Genomic DNA, 20,869 nt, shown 5'->3' with positions numbered 1-20,869 from the left:
GTGTTAGGATTTCAACACATGAATCTTGGAGGGACACAAACATTCAGACCATAATAAGCAGTAAATGATACGTGAGTATCAAATGAAGCCCACATGAAATCATAACAGGCCATATGAGTAACAATTATGTTAAGAATTAGAATAGATCAAATGTTGAGGAAATTGTGTCACTCCCCAAAGCACATCATAGAAGAGTACTATGAACTCAAAAAAAAAAAAAAAAAAAACCCAGAAGTCAGTAACATATTCATACTGCAAGAAACAATTGGGTTCAGGAAAACACTATCTGCCACACAAATGTATTATTAATTTGAATTCTATTTATTGGTTTTGTAGAGTTTTAAAAATATATGCATTTTTAAATTCATGTTGTATCATTACCATAAGCATAAGAAGTATATCCTTATTTTCATATTAATACATATTGGTATAAATAATAATAGAATCCTTTAAATAATTTCAACATTAAGTTATTCTGTTAAGAGGATCTGTACATTCTTTAAATTTGAAGAACACTGGTTTTTTTTTTTTTTTTTTTCTGTATTTTCTGAAAGATCTGATTGGGTTGGATTGCCACAATCCAGGATGGAACGCCACCACCTTGTGGCACTCACCAAGTATTCATTAACTTAGAAAAAAGTACTTTTTTCATTTGTCAATTTTAATTCACCAACTTTGTTATCAAATGATGTAGTAAACGGCTTCATTGTCTTCATCGCTGGGATTTTTTAATCCCACCTTCTACTTGTTGGTTGCCCTTATCTATATATATCTTCTGCCTCCCCTGAACTCAAAGAAAGAGATGGGAAAAAGTTTGGGGGTGGAATGCTTTAGTTTCCTTTTGCTGCTATAACAATTTACCGCAAATTCAGTGGCTTAAAAACAACACAAACTTCTTATTTTATGGTTCTGGAGGTCCGAAATCCAAAATGAGTTTCACTGGGCTAAAATCAACGCCTCCGTGTCCGCAGGGTTGCGTTCCTCTGGAGGCTGGACAGGAGAATCCTTTTCCTTACCTTTCCCAGCATGGACGGGTGTCCTGCATTCCTGGGTCATGGGCCTGCATCACTCTGACCTGTGCTTCGGTCGGTCACCAAATCCCCTTTTCTGACTCTGATCCTCTTGCCTCCCTCTCTCATTCACATAAGGACCCCTGCCGGTTACATTGGGCCCACCCAGAAAATCCAGGAAAATCGCTCTAAGGATTTAATCACATCTGCAAAGTCCCTTTTGTTATGTACAGTAACATATTCATGTTCCAGGGATCAGGACATGGACATCTTTTGGGTGGCATTATTCTGCCGACCACAAGGAGTGCCACTATGGCCAGACTGTCCGCAGAGCAGAAACTCCAATGGAGGAATCTGCTTTGGAAGGATGAGAACATTCTCCAGCAACAGAAAGAAAAGGGGGATGGATTCCAGTTGCGAGAGAGAGGTGTTTCATGGTAAATAAGGAGGTTCTTTCTCTGAGGATGAAGGAGCACACTGGGGATCTGGAAAGGGAGGGAAAGCTGCTGTGGAAGGTGGTAAAGCCACCAGATAAGGAAGAAAAAGCAGACTGCTTCCCGAAGGGCTTGTCTGAGACGTGAACGCAGCTACCTGCGGACGACTGGGCTCCGGGGGTCACACCACACCCAACCCAGTTCCAAAATAACCATCAAAATTTCTATTTCAAACTTGGCAAATAAGCCAAACAATGCCAACAGAATTAAGGTGGGTTCTATCACCTCCCTGTTCTTATGCCACTGTTTGTCTTTATCCATGATTCCTGTGAGAAACCTGACACTAATTAAGCTCACACAAGAAGGGGAAAAAAAAAAAAGAAGAAGATGAATCATCAGCCACCCTGGAGATAAACCAAGAAATAAGAAAGACTGATCTCTGCCCGAAAGCACAACAATGGTGAGAGATTGCGCTTGCAAAAGGGGCTATATACTCAGAGTTTAATTTTTAAAAAGGAGAAAATATGGAGAATCTGTTGAGATCTACCAGCTGCTTCTCTTTTCTGAGATATTTCCCCTGGCGACAGCTAGAGAAGCTTGGGTGCATTTCTCTCTTGCTGTGTCATCTGATGTTCCGTTCTCCACCCCCATCCCCTCCCTCCTGCTGCCTGTGTGTGGAGAGAGAGAGAGACTGTGTGTATGTGTATGGGGTTTCTCTCTCCCTTGTAAGCACACAGCCAGCCCACCTTCTCCTGCTGTTGCTGCTCTGACTTGCTTTGTGCTGCCTCTTTCCTTCCTCTCTCTTCTTGCTTAGCTCCTTGCGCTCCGGTAAGTATGGCAAACACTCCCCTCAGCCCGGTGAGAAGATGTAGGTTTGTGCTGTCCGAAACTTGCAACTTTGAGGTTGCCAGTGAACTGCTGGAGAACTTTCCATTGTTGTATTTATAATTAAAACGTGTTGCTCAGGAAGGGATTGTGTGTAGGATAGTCCCCTGGGACTGCCAACACAAGTGAAAAATATTCCTCCTCTGGGGAGGGGAAAATAAGGCAATAAAGTTTATATAACCTAAAATTTAGAAATACTTTCTTTGCTGTAAAATTAATTAATGTAAAAGGGATAAATTAAAAGTGATTTTGGTTTTTTTTTTTTTTTCTTCTTCTTATTGATTTGTCCCGGGGCTACTTTTAGGAATTGACTTGTCCTGGGTTTACGAGGATTCAGTTATTCTGTTTTAAAGTAAATGTGGAAAAGGAGTTTAAAGAATATCCATGGAATTAAGTATTTAAAAAAATTAATGATTGTGGCATCTGGTGACAAATAAATCAAATACAAACAAAAAATTTGCATTTAGACTAACCACAGTAAACTTCCTATGGACAACCATTTTAAAATTCATTGTTTTGAAGTTTGGTTTACTCTAGGTTTTATTCACCCTACTATTCATCCTAAGATCGTTTCCCCAACACTTTAAAACCCACATATGGATTTAAACCAGCAAATGTTTACTATTTTCAATTTGATTGAAAAATTATTCTCGTGATTTTCAAGGATGAAGTGCTAAATGCCATGACTCGTTTTAGAATAGCTTAAAATAACTTCTGGCTGGACAGCAGGTGCCATGTGTCTTTCTCTGAGTTCAAGGAAAGCATAAGTTATATATAGATAAGTGGAGGTCAGGATAAATAAATTCCAGTGATGAAGACAACAAAGCTGTATACTGCATTATCTTATAATCAAGTTGGTAAATTCATATTGGTCAAAGAAAAAAATACTTCCTCTGAGTACTTGGCTGAGCACTACAAGTGGGTGGCAATGTGTGTACGTTGAACTTCCCATTTTTGTTGGTGTCCAAGTGTTTGACAACTACTGCCCTGAGAATGGGAGGAGGAAGCTGTGTAATTTTTAGAGCAGTATGCTTTTATTTTCACTTTCATGCCACCATAAGAAGAGAACATGTGAATTACAAGGATTTTGCCTTCTTTTTATGCTGCTAATTAGTAGCATCGCCATTAAGAATTATTTACAAATAAGACGCATCACATCGTAACTTAAAGGCCTAAGCCAATGTATAGCAACCCTAGAAATGGTGTTAGCTGGAAATCTTGGCATCTCTGACTCAGCTTGTTCCTCCCCCTTTCCTAAGAGCCCCTATTATATCTACATCATTTCCCTAGTTCATCCCTTCCTTGTTATGAAATACTTTCTTAAGAATTATTAAGTTTTCCTAGAGCTTCTTGACTTAGAAGAAAAAGTGATAATCTATTTTTTTTTCTTTTAAAAAGTCATTTTTTTATATTGGAATAAAAGGGTACTATGGAAATTTAAGGAATTGTTATTGTAAGTATCACCTTGTTTCCATAGTTGGTTTATTTATGCCTCTCTCCTTCCCTGTCTTATTCGAAAAATGATGCTAGTCTGAACCTCAGAGAAAAGGTTCTGTTGATTGATAATGACATGTTGCTCATGTGGGAAAAAGAAAATACCAGAAAAGCAAGAAATACCTCCTGTGTCCAGTGTAATAACGCATTTACATCAAAGTATTCATACTAATCAAATTTCGATTTATGGGTCAAAAGACAGTTTAGGGATATTATTGTTATGAATAATTTTAATAAGTTCAATTATTTTTGTATTATTAATAAATATCTTAACTTTGAATGAAAACTAACAACATTTTAAATTTAAACTTTTTAAATGTATACATCCAGGTACCTCCAATGATTGTGAATCCACATGGAATTATATACAAAAATGATCACACAAACTGGCTAGTCTAAGCAAAATGACAAATATTGCCATGAAAAACAATAGCATGAGTTAGTCTCTTAATGTCAATGATAGAGATTCTACTGAAAATGGAAGATCCACATGAAAAGTATGCTAGTAGTGTGACTTGATTTGGAAAAATGGCTTCCCACTGTTCCTCACTTACTCTTGTAATATCAATGGTTTGTGAAGTACATTCATACTATGTTAAAAACCATAATTAGCCGGTATCCATTTGGGGGATGTCCTTACCATTAGTATGCAACTGGGTTAACTACATAAAACCTAACTGTGCTTACCTCTAGATACCACTCCCAGCATGGAGACTAATCACTCTGAACAGCCCCCACCAGAGCCAGAGGCAACCTGCCCAGGAGACAGTTCATCATCACCCAGTCAAAACGGCCTGGAGAAGGACAGCGGTCAGGATTCCTCAACCTTACTCCACGCACCAGGAAAAGAGGCAAGCGGGCACCCTGATATCTCCGAGGAGTTGAATCGACAGCTGGAAGACATCATAAACACGTATGGCTCTGCTGCCAGAACCGTCGGGGAAGAGGGCCCTGCCAAGGCCAAGGAGCGGCCTGACATTGTAGAATCACCTGACAATGAGGACGTGGACTGTGAAGAAACCCATGAAGAGGCTGAAAAAGACCCAGTTGCTCCCGGTGATCTACACACAGTCAAAGAGCCCGTCAGCAACAAAGAGCAAAAATTGGAAAAGAAAATGCTGAAAGGATTAGGCAAGTAGTTATCTTCTAATATATGACTGTCTTGTGTGAATTGTTCCTAAAAGGGGGCACTTCTTGCAACCTTTACTAAAAGCCACGTCTAACATCTGAATTACTATAACAGCCACCTTCAAAGTCTCCCTGCATTTTCTCTTGCTGTTCTTATCTCAAGCCCCTTCCCCTCCATAGGGCTCAGGTGAACTTTGCAACATGTTACCCATCTACCCTCTGTCCCGTTGGCTTCCCAGTGCTCTTAGGATGAAGACCAAAATTCTTAACATGTTCTTCAAGTTCCTAATGGTCTACTCCCAACCAGTTCCAGTTTAATGTCACATCATTCCACAACATCTCCTCCCTGAACACTCTGCCACGATTACCAGCACTGCTACTACTGCCTAATAGCTAATCACTCTGATCTCCTTCGGGCCTTTGAATATGCTGAGCTCCATCTGCTCAAGGCCTGCACACATCTTACTTTCTTTACCTAAAAGTCTCTACCTACTCCCCCATCTCCAGTGAATATTTATTAATTCCTAGTCTTTATGAGGCACTGTGCTAGGTGCACAAAAATAAGTAAGATATAGCCCTTTGGTCAGGGAGCTCTAGGTATACAGCAAAAAGAAGACATGTAAACTAATTGTTATATAGAATAAGCAAAAGAGTAGGCACAGGAAAATTTTTAGGAGAGCATAGGGGATTGTCAGTACCAACACTGCCTGCAAAAGAAGGGTGAAAAGGTTGATTTTTTAAGCTATGAGTGAAAGCATGTTACTGCACTTGAGAAAGTCTCTCTGCTTGTCTTCCCTGGTGGAAACACTCACTACAAATACCACCTCTTATGTGACACTTTCCCAGGTATGTCCAGGTAGAGCTAGCATCACTTTCCTTAGTTCTCCATTAATTTTTTTTAATTTAGCAATTATTTGTTTATATTCTTCCCATGCTGGATGAGGAATCTATCAAGGGCAGTACTCATGTATTATTTATTTCTGAAAGACAGTGGGGTAGAATGTAAGTTCTTGGGTATTGGAGTCAGAATTGTATCCAAACTCCAGTAACAGATAATCTATAAACCCAGAAGTATGTCTATACTGGAATAGGATATTGTTCTGCGGTGAGCAGGTCTATGCAGACCTACCCCTAAAGGCCAAGGGAGCTGAGGGTCCAGTAAAAGAGGTTGATAAATCTAATTTCTCAGAAAGAAATATTTAATAGGGACTTACAAACAGAAATGGTATCTCAGGTGGCCGCAAGACAGTGGATCTCCACACCGACCCTCTAGAAACTGTCCTCTATGTAGCAAGTTTTAGGGTAAAGATACGTACAGCTGCTCATGTCTCAGACCTTCTTGCTGAAACTCATGACCACTGGGGAGGCTCAATAAGCATTTTTGGGGACTATCTATGTTACAGACGTTGTTTAAAGACCCTATTGCAGGCCGGGCGCGGTGGCTCACGCCTGTAATCCTAGCACTCTGGGAGGCCGAGGCGGGTGGATTGCTCAAGGTCAGGAGTTCGAGACCAGCCTGAGCGAGACCCCGTCTCTACTAAAAATAGAAAGACATTATATGGACAACTAAAAATCTATATAGAAAAAATTAGCCGGGCATAGTGGCGCATGCCTGTAGTCCCAGCTACTCGGGAGCCTGAGGCAGTAGGATCGCTTAAGCCAAGGAGTCTGAGGTTGCTGTGAGCTAAGCTGATGCCACGGCACTCACTCTAGCCTGGGCAACAAAGTGAGACTCTGTCTCAACAAAAAAAAAAAAAAAAAAAAAAAAAAGACCCTATTGCAAAACACCTTCATATGCAGGAGTCAAACTTCAGTCATCATGGTGCTTTCTCTTCCAGATGGCGTCACTCTTGCCACACAACAGGCTATTTTCCTACAGATATCACTATGATCCTTAAAACCCATTGCTACAACGCTTTTAAGAGGGCTAAATGACATATTCAAATAGCATACTTGACCCCCCAGCATAAAAATTAAAATAACCCAGATAATACCTTTGAAGTATCTTCAAGTTCCAAAGTGCAAGGTTGGTTTGAATCACTATAGTGTTTTAGAACATAGAGAAACATAGTAGAGTTGTTCTGTGTTGCAGAGCAATTTTTTCCTTCTCTGACCAAATACCTCAGATGTGTCTCTTTACATTAGTCGTTATTAAAGTTTCCATAAGACTGTATATAAAATCTCATTCCAGAAGTGAACAACTTCAAGTACTCCTAACCAGAAAAAAGTATTTTTAGCTCCCTAAAACTTTTACTTAGGAATTTGTGTGTGGCTATGTATGTGTGTGTGTGTGTGTGTGTGTGGTGTATTGAGGGGAAGGATATAAAGAAAGTAGGAGTGAAGTTAAAGATAACCAATTTGGATTTCTACTTTCTCTTCTAGGAGTTGTTTCATAATCCATATTAACCTTACAATTACCAAATACTCAGAATGATTTTTTTAGAGTAAGAAAAAATCCCACCTCTATAAGTCTGCCACTATCTACAAGTTACCAAATTCCAACTGAATGTGTTGACCAGAATCAATATTTGTGAATCAGAGTGCCCAGGTGTTCCACTCTAAGTGAGTGTGTGGGCTGTTGAATTTTCATGCCACTCAATATCATCAGCATTCTTCTAAACATTGTACTATTTCAGCTACATTATGCATTAAAACAACCTTTGTAGGCTAACGTATACATCTGACTACCATTTTAAACCTTATTTCAGTTGTCTGCAAGTGGCTTTGGCAGATTTCTTGGCTATTTAACAACTAAATACACTACACTATGGTCTAGACCAGTGGTTTTCAAACTTAACTGTGCATTAGATTCAAAGGCAGAATTTGTCATAGACACTATTCCTGAGTCCCCACACATAGACATTCAGAATTGGTAGGTCTGGAGTGAGGCCAAGGCCCCCTGGGTAATTTTGACACAAAGTGATTATGAAAGCAATGGTTCTGATGCTGCAAAAAGTGCTTCATCCACTCTTTTGGAGAAAATATAAAGTTCTGCTTGTGGTCTGCTTTTAGAACCCATTTGGACCTTTTATGAAATTTTAATAAGTCATTCAACCTGTACCTGAAGATAAATCTTTAGATTTTCCTTATGTACTTACTCAAAAATGTCTTTAATTATTGTATTTATTAGATACTATTTGCTTTCTTGGTATATTTGAGATGCTGAAACGTTTTGACTCCCTAATCCAAAATTTTCCAAAGTGTGTAATTTAGAATATTTGAAATTTCAGACAAAGTTACACAGTTTCCTCACTGCCAGAATTCTCTGACTTTATATATATATATACACACACACACACACACAACTATATAAATACATATATGTATATACATTATATATTATTATAAATGTGTATACAATACACATTTCATTATTTGAATGAAAATCTCAAATAATGAAATTTCAAAGTTAAACAGTTACTGCCAGAATTCTCTGACTTTACATATATTAAGGTTGTGTGTGTGTGTATATATATACATATACATCTATATATATACACATAGATGTGTGTGTATGTGTGGGTGTGTAATGAAAATCTCAAATAATGAAGGACATAGTTTTCATTATTTCCTAAACTTATTAGACCAATGAGACTCCTTTTCACAGAACACTTTGAATATCTAGGCAATGTCTCTACAACCCAAGCACTCAGGACTTGTTTTTCCTTTGGAGGCTGCATATTCTCCCACAATCAGCACACCATATACTGGAGTAGTTGAAGGAACATTTTAAAATCTCTTTAGCTGGTAGATTCACTTTCTTCTTAGCATCTTAACAAAACCAGATTTCCCATTATGCAGCACCATGACATGTCCTGTTAACATCTAACGTATCCCCCTTGCTTCTCCTACTGCCATGCTCCAGGCTCACACGTGTCTTATTAATCCTTCTTTGACAACTTGATGTGGGCTGTACAAGCACCACATAATAATGAGCACCAAGCAAGGATAAAATATAATACACCTTTGATATTTAGGTTGTAACTGATTGAATAGGAAATCATAGGTTTGAAGCATTAAGCCTGGGAGAAAAACAAAGCTGATCTGCAGGTCCATTCTGAGCTCAGCATCCATCTAGTCAACCCGTTAATTTTATAGACAGGAAAATTGAAGCCCAGGGAGTTTGCATCTGCCACAAAAGGTCACTCCACCAGTTGATGTGATTGCAAGATTAGTCATAAAGAAAGCAAGGGGCAGGTCTCATGTCACTGACACCGCGGGACCAAAGGTGTATAGAAGCAAGCAGCGTATTGGTTGAGGAGCATTTATGATGGCTCAGTTAGTGGATTTTGTCTTTCTAGGTACAGATGAGTTTCTGAGAGGCCCTTGACCAGGATGTCAGTATTATGAAATGTCTTCAGACACCCATTTATTTAGTCTTCCTTGGAGTGGTCACTTTCCCAGATGTCTGTTTTGCCCATTTTAGCTGAATTTCTAGTTACTCTGAGAGAGCAATAACCTGTTGCTTTGATACAAATGCTAAACTTTCCACAAGAGGTGGAAGATCAGAGGAATTCAAGGGAAAGAGGAATCAGCAGAGCTGTAAAAGTCCGTGAGTAAATTCATAGGGAAGCTAGGACTTAGGCCAGATCCTGACAGCAGAGGAGGGTTTAGAGAAGCAAATGAGAGGGGAGAGAAAAATATCTCTTGAGAAAAATGACTAGTACTGTTTTCTGACTAGGGTAGGGAATGGATGGGTGAATATTTTACTGCTTTTTCTGATATTTTTTATTATTGCTAATCATTTAAATACAGCATCAGTTGACCTAAAGAGAAGTCCATGTCCACTCCCCAACTGTGTAAGAGGCCAAAGTTCCAAATACAGATATAACAAGGTCACTAAAATACAAGACATATAAAATGTCAGCCAAGTGAAATAACAATGTGACTAGAAAACACAGGCAGGGTAGTATTTTCCAAACTGGTAGAGGCATTAAAACCAAACAAAAACCATGACAATGAGAGGTGACAGTGAGGGGTAAGAGAATCTTTATAAATTTAAAAAGTATCATGAAACATTCTAAGATAACAAATATACCATCCAAACAATGATGCTTTTGTTTTTTTGTTCTCTAAATCAAGCTAAAAATGGTTAAAGCTATTTCAGTTGTGTAATCACCAAATCTTAAAGGCTAAACTCAGAATCTATTTAGACAGGGAAACTGAAGCCAGAGAGTTTAAGAGTCTTCAAAAAAGCTTACTCAATTAGTTAATGGCAGTGTCACTTCTAGAATCTAGGTTTCCTAGCCTTAAACCAGTGTGATTTAATGATACTATACTTCCTACCTTACATACATTAATCTTATTTCCCTTAAAATATATCTACAGATGCTCATGAAATTATTTGTCTGATACTCATTATTTTTAATTATATTAGAGGGAAAACAAAATTAACATTGAAATAATGAATCTGAGTCTAACATTTGAAAGAGGACATGTATAAACTTTCCAGCTTTAAGCTTCTGCTACAACACAGAAATTGAGAAGGGGATAGAGAGGTACACAAGCGTGTATTTGAGACCAAATTTTAGTCCCAAAGGTGTAAAAAATAATTTTGGAAGAGAAAAGGCATAGTTTTGAACACATTAAAGCTGCATAAATTGTCACCAAACTCATCATTACTCTGCTGAAAGTTCAAGAAAAATCCTGGTCCACACTTCTACAGCTGGTTTAGTTGCCTTTTAATTTAAGCCTTTTCATTTCTTTCATGTGAAAATAATTCCTTCATATTCCAATACAACCGTGCCAGTGCCCACAGCCATATGTGACACTGTTGTTCTTGCTGCACAGGTGGTTCTGCTTTCATGTAGACGTCCTATCAAGCAGCATTTTGCAGTGTGGTGGCCACATGACCACCACATGGCTTCCCCAGCTTTCATGGGGAAGAAATGAAGCTCACTTTGGAATGACACAGAAGGGAGAAGGCAGGAGATCTCCTCCTGATAAAATATCCCTGCATAAAGTCAGTTCTTCCTCTTGTGTCTGACACTGACACTGTCACCACATGACCCTGTTTCCGTGGAGATGTAATGATACCCTTTCTTAGAAGATGAGCACGTCTCTATCTATTCTCCTCCCCACAAGTGTCCCACACAGCACCCTAGTCCAACAAAACCAATGGAAGTTTAAAACTTAGATCTCTGATGTCACAAATTTGTGAATTCTGCACAGGCATGTCTCCAATTTCTTGGACTTTTTGTTGAAGGAAGAAATAATTTTTAAATGGATATAATTTTTAAATGCATCTGAACCTTAACACCTTCTGTACAAAATGACAGACTATTAGAGCAAAAAGAGACCTCAGTGAGTGTAAAGATTAAAAAACAAAACAAAACTCCTCACCATTACAGAAAACAAAATGTAAGCATACTTAATGTGGGAAGAAAGAGAAGACCATTGGACTCACTCAGCTATTTCTACCTGCCCCTAACAAGACGTGTGATGGTTTTGCATGTCAGTACTCACATTGAGAGGTGTCCCCGCATACATTAAACGCCACAGGTGAGATTAAGGCCTGTCTTTCCTCTAGTCAGTGACAAAGCAGTTTTCAGGACAGTGTTCCTTTGATTCACATACCAGTTTGGTTAGTTGGCTTTGTTTTATTCTGTTCACATCAGCATTTACTGAGCACTTGCCATGATTCAAACACTGGGTGGGGGCCTGGGCCACGACTCTTGCCTTTGATAGATGACACTCAAGATAGCGGCCTTCATGTGGGCACCTTCCCCAGACTGAAGACAAGAGTGAAGGGATGGTCTGACCAGCGCAAACCCATCCCTGCTGCCAGAGGAATAACTCGAAGCACATGCCTGGCAGGGCGGGGTAGCAGTGATTATCAGCTGCAAAGGACCCTACATCGTGCCACAGGCCATAATTGGAGAGCTGAGAGGACCCGGCTCACACCCACCTTCCCCCTGCTCTAGGCCATGTCTCTAATCTGAACTGACTCATGGGGCAAAGATAGACAAAACAAACAGTTAGAAATGAGGTCATTTAAAAAAAAAAAAAAGTTTTCTTGTATTTCCCTAGGTTTCCTTGGCATCACACTTTCACGTGAGAATGGGGTGATTTAGAATAAGCAGACTAGCCTTGGATTTAAGCCATGGCTCTGCCAGCACTAATCATGTAACTTTGGATTTTTCTGGGCCTTAGATACTTAATCTATAAAATTAACCATTTAGTCTGGATGCTCTTTGAAGTTCCTTCTAGACCTAAAATTCTTTGATTCCATGTAAGGTTGTCAGATTAACAAATAAAAATACAGGATACCTAGCGCAATTTGAATTTCAGGTAAATAACAAATAATTTTTTAGTACAAGTATGTCCTATGCTCTACAGTTTATCTAGAAACCCTAATTCCATGATATATCTGCCTGTTCAGGATGAAAGAAAATATTCTAGCCAAGGGGAAGTGTCTGTTCTTGGGGGAAAGGTTGTCAAAGTCGTTAATATTCTTAAGCAGATATATATCAGGAAACAGGCTCTATTGCGTGGCTTGCTCTCCCTACTCTGACTCAGCAGGATGATTTTCACAGATAAGCGAGGATGGGAAAAATGCTCCACCTTGATTGGACTGTTTGAAAAAATAGAATTAATGGTAAACATAGGCCTTGGTGTTCCATTCCTCCCTCCAGACACTCAGCCCACTGGTTGATTGAAGACAAGATTTCCAGGCATCTGCAGAAAGGCAAATGGCCCCTTGGCCTGCAAATTACAAAAGGAAGAACAATGGAGAAAGAAAAGAAAGAATCTGAGGCTCCCTGTTAAATAATCATGAACAGATGAATTTTTAAAGGTAGCATAAACTCCAACTGGGATCAGAAAATGAAACTGCTAACAGAGATTAAGGCCCGTTTGGGAGAAAGGAAGGTCCGGGAAGGCTCAGTCCAGCATCATATTATAGAGTCACAAAAAGGCCTGTGGAAAGGCCCTACATATCTTGGCTCTGTTATCATTCTTTATTGATTTTATTCTCTGTTTGGTAGGAAATACAATCGGAGTTATTTCCATCCAAACCTCATGGGATGGGTTTACACACAGAAAAAAGAGAATTGGTTCTTCCAAAAAGAGATATTCAAAGAACAAAAACCACAGGAAAAAACTGGGCAGACTACACCATCACATTTCTCTGCTTTTGGCTGGAATCCTAGCAATTCCATGTATCCACACTAGCCATTTCCTACTAGTCAGAAATTTTGATCGGCTCTTTTGCTTCTTTTTTTTGTTAATTAAAGTGGGAAAATGCATGATTTATCCTTCCATAAATGAATTATTTTGATTGTTAAGAATACAGAGGGAGAGGAACAAGAATGGGTTCTTGGGTTGAAAATTAGGGACTACTGTTATAGCAGACATTAATTGAGAGGCTACCATGAACCTGACACTGTACCACATATTTTCACAAACTTCTCATCTAATCTTCAGTTACTCTGTAAAATAAGTATTATCCTTTTTGCACAAAAAGAAAATTATATCTGATAGGTTAGTGGCTTGGCCAAGGTTGGTAGTAATTAGCAAGTGGTTTAATCTGAGACATCAACCCTTGTCTCTTGACTGAAAGTTCAACACTTATTTTTTCAAATGTCTTTTTTTTTTTTAAGGCAAAGAAGCCAACCTGCTAATGCAAAATCTGAACAAGCTGCAAACACCTGAAGAAAAGCTTGATTTTTTATTCAAGAAGTATGCTGAATTGGTAAGATTTTTTTGATTAGCTCCCTTTGTCAGAAGGATCCAGGCTCTTGTTAGAGCTGAGAAAAGGAGACCTAGTTTTTATGTACATCATTATATAACTTGGCTGGTGACCTCAAACAATTCCAAGCTAGAATTTATATGAGAAAAAAAATTTTAAGGAAAGGAAAAGCTGAAAAATAGCAAAACAGCAAACAGCAAAAGGAAGACAGGACAGAATTGGAGCTGACTCCACCTTCAATTATGCGTGTAATTTGGGGGATGGGAGAGTGATTGAAAACTGTGGATATTTTGAAGTTTTCTTTGCTTTGCAATAAAACAGAAATACACTTGACATAAAGATAAATCTTCAAGCTTTCATTCAGTTCTCACACCCAGGTTTTTTGAGGAGTACAAAGGGTGCAATGAAAGGGGTGAGTCAATGCCACTCTCACTCAGCTCATGGCACATTCTTGTCTGGTCTGCTCCATTTATACATTTATTCTCTGTGATCCACATCCTTCTACCCCTTGTCTACAGTGGCAAAGCATTCCATGTGGGTTGTGTTGTGCCTGGTTCTAGATGCTCCCCATGCAGCCTCCCTCTCAATAAATTAGGGCCAATGAGAGCAAGGGAAGCCACTCCTGACCATCAGAGAATGTTTGAAGTGGACCGTCTCCTTACCAGCACTCTAGAATTGGCCAGCTGGAGAAAAGGAGAGAGCTTCGTGAGACCAGGATCTCTAGTTTCAATGAACCCTCACAAACACCTGCTGATCTGAGAATGAACCAAAGATAGCGACGTCTGAGCTGATCCTGCAGCTATAAAACCCACAGATTATGAGACCTACAGCTGAGATGCAGCATCTTCTCTAGGAAAGCTAGGCAATGGCCTTCTCTTAATTCTGCTTCTTTTCTTAAAATTTTTTTCACTTACTTATTGCTTTTGGAGAAACAGTGACAGGTGAACAAAGCTTAAGACTACACATAGCAAAAATATTCCTCCAGGTAGTAGGTTGAACTCCCCCTAAGGAATAGATTTATCACTGAAGCCAAAGAAGCTTAAACCTCGAGAGCCTCTCACTTGCATGGTCCCCTCGGAGGCCCTGGACCTAATTCTCTTTTCTTTTTTTTTTTTAAGAGAGCTTCCAAAACTAAATAAGCTTCAGGCCCACAAACCCTTCATCCCTATTGTATGGAGTAGACTTTAGTGGATGCCTTGTTTTCTTTATTTTTCACTCTGACTTTAGTCCTGTGATCTTTATTTATTCTTTCCTTCCCCCTTGACACATCCCATTATGCTGAATTGTCATTCAACAGACCCAGAAAATTCTGAAACTCTAAGTGACTGGCTGATTGCTTAACTCTGCCTACAGTACTTTTTAATTACTTTTAACCACATAAACCACAACATGATGATATAAGAATGCTGAATACATAAAACAAACAAAAATGTCTCTAATCCCATCATCTAAAACACAAACTTTGTTTTATGCATTTTTTCCAGTTCTACTACATATGCAGAGATAATTTTTATTATAATTATAGTCATAAGGTACAAATAAGTTGGTATCTGATTTTCTTGGTTCATATGACAGACATTTTTCCATGTAATTTATAGTCTTTATAATTATATTTGTAAAAGTGGTGTCATATTCCATTAAGTGGCTGTATCTACTGATTCACTAATTTGGAGACATTTAGATTCCTCCCACTGTTTTGCTTTACCAGATATTGCTGCAATGAACATCATCATGCATGAGATTTGTTCCTTCTCCTTCATTTTTATGATTTTAAGAAAAAAATCCAGAAATAGGATTACTAAATCAAACAAAATGAGTGCATTTTGGTTTTAAACTTTATGGCCATGTTGCTTTCCAAAAGACTGGTAGAAATTTACAAAACTAGTATCAGTGTATCAATTTTATTGCAACTTGCACAGCATTGGCCAGTAACCATTTCAATATCGTCAATTGTTAGGTGTCAAAAATAACATCCCCCCTCCAAAGTTTGGTCCCCACTCCCACCTTTCCATCCTAATCTCACCTATCCATCCTTGCTGTTTTTAGTATATTCGATGTCGTTTTTCCTTTGCCCCTTCAATTACCAAGGCCATGCATGTTTAGTTTCCAGTGCCATGTTCTATACTTGACTGGGCAGCATTCTAGACTAGCACAGAAAGCTGTTTACAGTGCTGCAGTCCGACAACAGTACAGTGGAGAAGAATCACTTCTCCAGTGTGACCAAGACTTTCTCCATGAGCCGGAACTGTTCCTGGGCTCAGGAAATGCCCTGTACCCATTCGTCCTATAGCCAAGCAGTCGCTTCTGCAGAGGTTATTTTTTAGAGACTCTACTCAATTCAAGCCTTACTTCCTAAACTCTGGCATTTATATCATCTTCTATAAAACGGTTTTAAACCTAAAAGATCATTCTAGAAAAAATGAATAGGAGAAAATTGAGCCAAAAAATCCATTACATTTCCTTTTCAGAAAAGACAAATTACGAGGAATTTTAATTTTTTACTTGGAGACTAAAGCCTATTTCTGTGCCCACTGATTTGGACATTAATATAGAAAAATGTCTGAAATATATGTGTGTATATGGAATAAATCATCAAATTCAAAGCTGTGAATTAAACTGCCACTGCAGCTCACTCATCCTTGCAGAGTCTGAATCCTGTAATACTATCTGCCATTGTATTCATTAATAAATAAGGATAAGTTCATTAATAAATGAGGACACCTCATGATTAAATTAGGAAATGGCCTGGGAGAAATATTTTTTGCAAATTTCCTCAATTTTTATGTAGTTAAAACAACATCACTAATATGATTTTAATTTGGCACTTGGCATTAATTTTACTTTTTTAACTTAGTAAAAAAGAAAGAAAGAACAAGACAAATTTCAGATACAAATCCTATATGCCCGTTACAATTGTACAGAAGAACAAGGCCTACATGCATGTGTTGTTAAATTGCAAAGCCAGCATTTGACCGAAGTTGACTCAGTTGCAACATGTTTGCTTTCATTCATTAAGAAACTCCATGCATTCATATGTATTCACATGGGCCTGAAGTATCTGAACAAAATTATCCACACACTTAAAGTCAGAAAGTGAAGGGTTTTTATTCTAGAGCAAAGTAAGGTAGACTTAGCTAAATTCTAAATTTGCATGATCTTGCAGTAAAACTGAAACATTGAATGGCCAATGAGCAAGCACAAATCATCTTTCTCCCAACTTATAAGACACGTGTAGAATATTCAGAGAAAGCCACATAGGACAGTGTTCCCCAAACAGAGGACAATAGGCGTGTCTGGAGGTATTTGGTCATGTCACAATTGGGTGGTGCTACTGGCATATAGTGGGTAGGGGCCAGAGATGGTGCTAAACAGCCTACAATGCACAGGACAGTGCCCACAACAAAAAATTATCTGGTCCAAAATGTCAATAGTGCTGAGGTTGAGAAGCCCAGACATATGGTTTAATCTTCAAAAGGTTAACTGTAAACCATAATGGCAAGAAAAATAATAACAATATATAAACTTCAAGAAAGGACTATAGGTCATTTAAAATCCAAATATGAGCAAGAGAAATTTCACCCCTATCTAATAACTATGGTGCAAAATGAAAGGACCACATCTATCTTATGAACAGGAATTTAGCATGGGAAATATAAAACAAAATATCACTGATTTTCCAAGGAAGATATCAATGTCAATGAATATGTTTAGTAACATGGGTCTTGTTTTTTCCAATGCTAATGCCCACTAATAAGTAGAAACTGCACATAAATATGAAGACAGAATGTCATATATGCATATCCTTAGCTGCATGTGTCAGGGGTTTATAAGCATTATCTCAGTGTGGCGGGAGGGAAGGAGGAAAGGAGTGAAATAAGATGTGCACTAAAGACAGTGTGAAGTCCAGTTCATCTCGCTCAGAAAGAACAAATGTTTTTTCAAAACCAGGAAACTAAGACACATGTCCGGTGCATGTGGTGCGAGTATCCATTTGGCTCTGCGAGGAACCAGGAGCACCTGGAGGTTGATATCCCCACTCTCGCTCCCCACAGCCACCCTGGGCCTTAGAGCCCCATAATAACATAGCTAGACTTAACACATACAAATACGTACACTCAGTTAAGTTTACATGTCAAATAAACAACAGATAATTTTTTGGTAAAAATATGTCCCATGAAATATTTGGGATATACTTACACACAAAAAAATGTATTCCTTATTTATCTGAAATTTAAATGTAACTGGTGTTCTGTATTTAATCTGGCAATCCTACCCTAGAACTTTAACATCCAGAGGCGGAAAGTACAGTGGTAAATTGGTTTCATTTTCCACGCCATCCCTGATACAGTACTTTAGTTATGGCTGCTGGAGGGATGTGAGAAAAGCTCACCTAGGCTCGCAGGAACCAGCGTCATGATTTATTCCCTATAAGCACAGAGGGGATGGAGGTGGGAGGGCTGCAGGGCATGTCACAGATATTTGCCATTCCTACTGTTGAGTTATGCGGTGGCTATTTCTGATACTTTGGTGAAAACCCATCAATGCTTAGGTAGTGGAAGGGTACTTTCCCTTCTCTTTCTTTCCCACACCCAAACAATCTGCACCCAAACAATCCACACCCAGAGCCCAAAATTTAAAAGAAAAGGACTTCATCTTCTGTTTACCAGGAGGCTGCTTTTCTCTTTCCTATTTTTAAAAATAGTGCTATAGAAACACATGCACTCAAATGTTTACTGCAGCACAATTCACAATCGCAAAAATGTGGAATCAACCCAAGTTGATTCAACCCATTAATACATGAGTGGATTAATAAAATGTGGTATACTATGGAGTACTACACAGCCATAAAAAGGTGAACTAATAGCTTTTGTAACAACCTGGATGCAAGATCATTCTTCTAAGCAAAGTATCATAAAAATGGAAAAACAAACACCACATGTACTCAATATTAAATCAAAACTAACTGATCAACACCCATGTGCACATATGGTAGTAAAACTCAATGGAAACCAAATAGGTCAGAGGGGGTGGAGGAGACGGGTAAATGTACACCTAACAGACACAATGCACACTACCTTGGTGATGGGCACACATAACTTTGACTCAAACTGCACAAAAGCAAAACATGTAATCAAAACATTTGTACCCCCATGATACCCCATTTATTTTTGTACCCCCATTTATTCTGAAATAAAGTAAAAAAAAACAAAAATAGTACTACAATCTTGTTTTGAGAAAGAATTATGAGAAATAAAGGTAACCCAAGCAGACAAACTGTTGACTATTGCCTTGTGCAAGGTATTGTCATGAATGCTGGCAGTTTACAAATTCTGAGACATGCTTTCCAATATTGGCTGGCATTGTTAGATAGACTCAAGAAAAATATTTACAGACCACCCCAAAAAAATATTGAAGAGAGAAGAGATTAATAATAAAAAGGAAAACCTGTAAGGGTTTTGCTTTAAAAAGTAAAGTAAGTGTTATGCTTTAAATTATATGTACTAGTACAACAAAGGTGACATTCGTGAAGTTCATTTACTTTCAGAGGGGAAAGATAATAGCAAAGAAAACAAGAAAAAAAATGTATCCAAACAACCATTGAGTGATCTTTGGGTTTTGCTTGTGTTCTATGAACTCCAAAAAGATTCCTGCCATTTTCTTTCACGTTTGCACCTCTGTGTCTAGCTGGATGAACATCGGACTGAGCAAAAGAAGTTAAAGCTTCTACAAAAGAAACAGGCACAAATCCAGAAAGAAAAGGACCAGTTACAAAGTGAACACAGCAGAGCTATCCTCGCTCGAAGCAAACTGGAGAGTCTGTGCCGGGAGCTGCAGAGACACAACAAGACCCTGAAGGTACGTGTCACCCTGGCTCAAAACAACACACTCTCTTGCACGGTGCACAGACACAGGACTCTGCTACTTGTGGAAGGAGTGTGAGTTTTACAATCAGAGAGGCTTAGTTCAAATATTGGTTCTGCCACTTGCTTACTAGGGAGGTAAAATAAACTAAGAGCTTGTTTCTTCATCCATAAAATGGGTATTGTACCTGCTTAACTGTGTGGTTGGAGAAAAATTAAATGAGGTCCCATCTGTAAGGTGCCCACACAGTAACTGACACAGTGCTGGCCCTTCATTAAGTGTATGCAATCCCCCTTCCCTTTTATGATGTTGAGTTTATTTTCAAAATAGGCCTTAGTTCTCTTTAAAATATAAACTTGTAAAGATTCAACATTTTTTTTGTATTATAATGAATTCTGCATGACATGAGATAAATTGACACAAAGCTAGTTGACACAATAAAGTGAGATTGAGAGCCAAAATGTCAATAGTCAGCTGAAAAAAGAAGCTACTGGAAAATTATCACTGAAGCTCTTCAGACTTAATTATTCAATCTAAAAATAATAGACTGATCACTTCATTCAGTCTGCATGGGTTTCATTAATTACAGCATAAGCCCCTAGCAGTGTAGTTAATTTGATTATACACTGCTCCATTCAATACAGCAAGATGCTGGGCTCTCCAAGATAATACCGTGTGCGTCCACAATCCCCTTTCTTGCTAAAGATCCTGAAGCTTTTGACAAACAGTAATTAATTAGACAGCCCTGCTCTTGTGAGGTAGTTATGATTACATGTGTCTAAAAGGAGATACTTCAAGAAACAGAGACATGAAAATCATTGCTGAGGTTTTACGATGAGTTAGGAAGAAAAACAGAAGAGAATAATGGTTTTTGATATCCGGGAAATGGAAGGCCAGTGTGATGAGCTCTAAATCTTAAATCACAAGTTTTAGGAGATGGGTCACTGGTATCTCTTCAACAACTGCACTAGGGACACGCAGAATCCCAGGCTGGATTGGGGGGGCCTGGGGATGGACGCATTCTCCTCAACTCAAGATATGTATCCAAGTGACAGTGTTCTGCGTTCACACAAATCTCCTGGCTCTCAGTAATGTTACACAGTAAGGAGATAAGAATTAAATTAGATATGGTGGGAAAGTTTATCAACAAACAAATTTAAAGAGTAAAATGACGTAGCTTGGTCTCCTTGGGTAGCATTCAAAGACAGAATGATGGAAGTGACAGGAGACTTCACAGTTGCACCTACACACTCTCAGTAATGGTTTACAGAACAGACAATGACATTAAGGATCATGATTATGCCAGAGGTTGTGCTATGTGCTTTTCCTATGTTCTTTAATCTTCATGAAAATCCTATGAGAGTTAG

The 20,869-nt window shown here is 38.6% G+C and overlaps 1 protein-coding gene across 1 annotated transcript in view; it reads left to right on the top strand.

Moving 5' to 3' along the window:
- Positions 1-2,203: 2,203 nt before the first annotated feature.
- TXLNB (taxilin beta) overlaps positions 2,204-20,869 on the top strand; it is a 40,997-nt gene continuing 22,331 nt past the window's right edge. The window contains exons 1-4 of the mRNA XM_069488676.1: positions 2,204-2,272; positions 4,517-4,954; positions 13,552-13,643; positions 19,326-19,496. Coding sequence (XP_069344777.1) covers positions 4,531-4,954; positions 13,552-13,643; positions 19,326-19,496 — 687 coding nt within the window. The 5' untranslated portion in view covers positions 2,204-2,272; positions 4,517-4,530. The remainder of the gene's footprint in view (positions 2,273-4,516; positions 4,955-13,551; positions 13,644-19,325; positions 19,497-20,869) is intronic.

This window comes from Eulemur rufifrons, chromosome 15, assembly GCF_041146395.1.
Source record: "Eulemur rufifrons isolate Redbay chromosome 15, OSU_ERuf_1, whole genome shotgun sequence".
Taxonomy (NCBI): domain Eukaryota; kingdom Metazoa; phylum Chordata; class Mammalia; order Primates; family Lemuridae; genus Eulemur; species Eulemur rufifrons.
The sequence above is the reverse complement of the archived record's forward strand: the minus strand, read 5'-3'. Positions and strand labels throughout refer to the sequence as shown.